Source organism: Rhizophagus irregularis, chromosome 20 (assembly GCF_026210795.1).
Source record: "Rhizophagus irregularis chromosome 20, complete sequence".
Taxonomy (NCBI): Eukaryota; Fungi; Glomeromycota; class Glomeromycetes; order Glomerales; family Glomeraceae; genus Rhizophagus; species Rhizophagus irregularis.
The window spans coordinates 405,075-410,111 of record NC_089448.1 but is presented as its reverse complement, the minus strand read 5'-3'; the positions used below and the strand labels follow the sequence as shown (position 1 = coordinate 410,111).

Genomic DNA, 5,037 nt, shown 5'->3' with positions numbered 1-5,037 from the left:
TTAATATTTTTTCAGTTAATATGTTATTTATTGTGAGTTGTATATTTATGTTTTTGTTTGTAATAATGTAGAATGAATATATTAAGAAAAAGAATCTGTTTATGGATTTTTTTCACATTATTATCAATTCTAATTCTCTCATTCGCTTTTAAGTATCTACATTTTATATTAAATTTGCCAGCAACATTTCCCTTTCCAACAAATTCATTAATATTAAGTTCAATACTTTTAAATAAATCATGTACTTGTCTTATAACGTAACCAATGAGAAAAACACTAATCGTCAAATGATCACTTGCATTAGCTATCATCTAATTTATTTTTTTATTTTTTAATTTTTAAAAAAAGAATTAACAATTATTTTCTTTGGGTATTTTTTTTTTTTTTACATAAATAATTAAAAATTACCTCCAAAATATCATCATGGGGAGGCTCCTTATTGAGAGAAAATTTTCCTGTAAACCTAACTACATCACAGATGTAAAATGGGAATCCTGATGGATTTTTTGGAAAAAGGAAATTATTTTTAAATTCATTGTTTTATTATCTTCTTTTCTTATAATACCAATAGTTTCTTTTATAATTAAATTATTATTACTTTCTCGTTCAACAATTGAATGAATTACACAAATTAAAGTGAGCTTTGCTGGTATAGTATTTATTTATTTAATTTAATATGAAATAATTTATTTTATTTATTTTTTATGTAAGAAATAGATATTTTTTTAATATATTTTTCTTAATCAATTTTTTTTTTCCTTTTTTCGCTCTTTTTTTTTCGAAAAAAAGAGATACTTATTAAATATTTTTCATTAAATTAAAAATGAAGTCAATATTTCTTCATAAATAGAGTCTTTTTTTCTTTATGATTAAATATTTTTTGATGTAATTATATTTGTATCTTGTAAAAAAAACTATTTTTTTTATAGATGTGCCAATTCTATATCATTTGTCCGAATTTTTTAACTTTTATAATAAATTTTTCCTTTGTTAAAAAAAAAAAAAAAAAAAAAAAAAGAAAATATACAAAATTGAACTAATCTAGTTTAAATACAAGATCGAATAAAAACTAATAAAAAATTTGGTGACTTAAGAATATGTGTTCAAAAGAACTATCTACCATCATGCCTGCCCAAATACTTTCACATGCATAAAACATCCTACCGGTATTTGTACATCCTTTGGTGACTAGCTCAAAGATATTTCTCTATAAAAAAAAAATAAAACTATAACATAAAACAATTCTAAAACCTAAAAAAATCTAGTATATCCTAAATTAATTTACGTAAAACATCTAAAATTTCCGCTAAGACCTTAGATCGTGATGTTTTACGGGACTTATCTTTTTTCTGCTTTTTATGCTTCTCAGATTTTGTCTCTTGTGGTTTCTTTTTAGAATTCTTAGAATTCTTTTGACTTTTATCAGTCTGTCGACTTCCTGAAGTTCTTTTCTAATCCTTGTTGGCATTATTGCCAAATGACCTTGTTCGTTGCATTGGAGGATCATGTCGATTCCAAGACAGGTGCTGTTGCTCCCAATCATATTGATTATCTAATGCTGTACGCATATCAACCCACTTTTCAAAATAACCAATAAGCTTACGATCCCCTTTTGCTGTTTGTACAATTTTAAAGCTTTTCAAACCATTAATTGCAGTAAGGAATGAATGTGGGCGATGGTCTTTCCATAAGGTTGCTACTGTCATCGAATCTGGAATTTTTCGAATTGTAGCTTGAAACTTCTCACGTTGTTTTCTTTCTTTGAGTGTCCACCTTGCTGGAAACCACTGAACTGGTATCCCCCTAAATCCGTAGTCCAAACTGGACCATCATTACCTTCAAACTGGGCTAGACGAAAGGAAGTTAATTCTATCTTCAAACGAACTGTCTGGTATTTCTTTTGTTGTTTCGTTTGTAACGAGATAATCTTTCCCACAGAGTTAACTGTTGCAGAATTTCTTCTGGTGTCAAGGATACTGGAATATCATAAACCAATATATCTCTAATCCATGATGTACCATCATCATCTGGTTTATGACCTGTAATAACTTGCTGAATAATATTTTTATTTGACTTCTTTTTTTTATTCGAAGATTTTGTCAAATTAGATGAATTGTCAACTGGTTGTTTTACAAGTTGCAGCTGAGGCGTTACATCCAGTTCAGAAATAGGTTGTACTGTTGAGATGTCCATATCAATATGTTGATCAACATGTGATTGTGATCCAGAGGCATCCGCAATCGACCGATTTATAATAACATCTTGATCAACACCCAATTGATCATCATCATCATCAGTATTTCTCATTATTCTACATCTGTAAGCACATCAGAATCGGAATCTTCAGATTGGTGTTTTTTCTTCTTATTTTTTTTAGCCTTCTTGCCCTTTTTAGACTTTTCCTCATACTTTCTCACTAAACGTAACATTTGCTTTCTTCCTTCACTGCGCTCTTTTATTCCAGAGTATACTGCGTTAAAACCCTGAGAAGCAGAGTACATAGCAACATGTAAAAAAAAGAAAAACTTTGAGGTGTCATTTTATAGCGAGCGGCTCTATTCTCCCAACTGAGTATTTCTTCATTTGATAGACCAAAATTTGCTTTTAAAATATTATTTTGAACTAGAAAAAAATGAAGTAAAAAGACTTTCACAATATTGAAAATAATGTGTATATGTAAAATGTAAAAATCTATGTTCTTCGCCAGTTCCATAAGGAAACCTATTTTCGGCTATTTGTATATTTCTACTATCTTCCATATTAATAAAAACGAGAGTAAAAAATTTATTTTTTACTGCGGAATTATTATGTTTTTAAGAAATTGAGGAAGAAGTTTTTTTTTTACATCCTGAATTTTTTAACTTTAAATGGTACATAATGATTGACATTTGAAATCTTCCATGTTTTTTTTATTTAACTGATAATGGTAAAAGAATATTTTTTTTTTAATTAAAAAAAAAGAAAAAAATAATTTATTTTATTTATTTGTGATATTATCTTATGGTAATAAATTTTTTTTTCAATAGCTTTCATAGTACTTTTTTTTTATCATAGTAAATAAATTATTAATAAATAATTTGAAAAGAATATGTCTTTTTTTTTTAATTTTCTTCTTTTTTTAAAAAAAAAATACATATTAACCTGCTATCCGTAGAGAAGCTAATTGCGGATCCAATACTTGAAGCTTAAAGCTTGAAGCTTATGCTTAAGCTTACACTTAAGTATATGCTTCAAGCTTCAAGCTTCAAGCTTAATATAAAAAATGCTGGAAAGTTTAAGCTATATTTGGCCATCAAACTAACCATATATTGAATTTCATGGTTAGTACGATCAACAAATTTATTAAAATTAAAGCCAGACACATTACACGGGCTTTTGAATTTTATCGCTTAAATTTATTATTAGTTTTTAGTCTTGGTATTTCTTTTAATTCCATTTTTTTTTTTGTTTTGTTTTATTTGTTTTATATTAATAATCTAAAATTTTCTTTAGTTTGGTATTTTTTAATTCCATTTTTAACTTTAATTTTTAGCATTTTTTTTTATATAATCATATAATATTCATATATAACATAAATTAAAAGGTTTTTAACTTTAAAAAAAAGTATATAGCAGAAATTTGTTTGAAGTGTTTTCACTTTTTTTCATTAGTAATATTAAATAAAAACATTTTTTGAAAATCTACTATTTTAAGTAATAAATAAAAACTGGGGATTGCTAAACGTCACCTGGGCTGGGGTTTTTTTTTTTTCAAATACGTCATATGATGTAAACTCTTGATCGGTTAAACTTAAATTTTATTGCAAAAGACATTTTTAAAAAAAATTCTTACTTAATGAAATTTTATTTGCAAATATTAAAATTTAAGTCACACATTTACGATTTTAAAGAAAAAAATAACCATATTTATTTTATTGAATTGATACAAATAAAAAAGATAAGTAAATTACAATGATCAAGGAGAAAGATGCTAATAAAAAAAATGAAATAACAATGGAGTAGTGGAAAGTAATAGAAGATGAAAGGGTGTAAAAAAGAGTAATGAGAAGTGATAGGAAACAAAAAGGAGAAATAGGATATGATGAGAGATGAAAATGAGTGATGGGAGACGACAGAAGTGATGGGAGACGAAGAGAAGTGATGGGAGACGAAAAGGAGTGATGGGAGACGAAAATAAGTGATGGGAGACGAAGAGGAGTGGTTAGAGACGAAGAGAAGTGATGAGAGACAAAAAGAAGTGATGGGAAGATGAAGAGGAGTGATGGGAGACGAAAAGGAGTAACGAGAGACAAAAAGATAATGGGAAGTAAACAGGAGAGAAAAAGAGATAATGGAAAAAAAAAACGATGTAATAGAAAATGATGGAGACGAAAGGATGGAATGATGAGAAGTAATGAGAAAAATGATGAGAGACAAAAAATAAAAAAATGATCATGATAGGAAGCCAAGTAAAAAATAAAACCATAAAGTAAAAAAAAAATGAAGTTAGTATGAAACGAAATATAAGATAGAAACGAAATAAGTAAAAAATAAATAAAAAATAAAAAAACATGCCTTTATTAATTGTAGAACTGAAAGAACTAAAATATCTAAAAAAAAATGAAATAAAATTAGTGAAAAACAAAATATGAAACAGAAACAAAATAAATAAAAAATAAAAAAATGAGTAAGAAACGAAACGTAAAGTGAAAAACAACTGAACCTTAATTGCAGAACTGGAAGGACTAAAGGACCTAAAAATAATGAAATAAGTTAGTGAAAAACAAAGTGCAAGAGAAATAAAAATAAAAGAAAAAAAGAGAAAAAGAAATATACCTGGAGACCGAAAGAACGAAACGAACCTATGACACGATCATGTGGCCAATTTGGCCAATCAAAAATATTAAATCTGTCACGTGATCGAAGACCCTCGCCCAGCAATTCACTTATATGAATATTATATGATTATATAATAAAAAAATTGTAAAAAATTTTCATGAAATTAAGAAAATATTAAATTAAAAAAAAAATGCTAAAAATTAAGTTAAAAATGGAATCA

General features: G+C 26.7%; 1 protein-coding gene across 1 annotated transcript; it reads right to left on the bottom strand.

The window, feature by feature from the left end:
- Window positions 1–1,451: 1,451 nt before the first annotated feature.
- Window positions 1,452–2,814, bottom strand: OCT59_012727 (uncharacterized protein; the record flags this gene model as incomplete). The annotated part of the gene is made up of 3 exons (XM_066140317.1): window positions 2,410–2,814; window positions 1,978–2,317; window positions 1,452–1,577 (listed from the first exon to the last, which is right to left on the bottom strand). Exons 1-3 carry the CDS (start codon window positions 2,499–2,501, stop codon window positions 1,452–1,454), a joined length of 558 nt encoding a protein of 185 aa, XP_066001203.1. The 5' UTR covers window positions 2,502–2,814.
- Window positions 2,815–5,037: the final 2,223 nt, after the last annotated feature.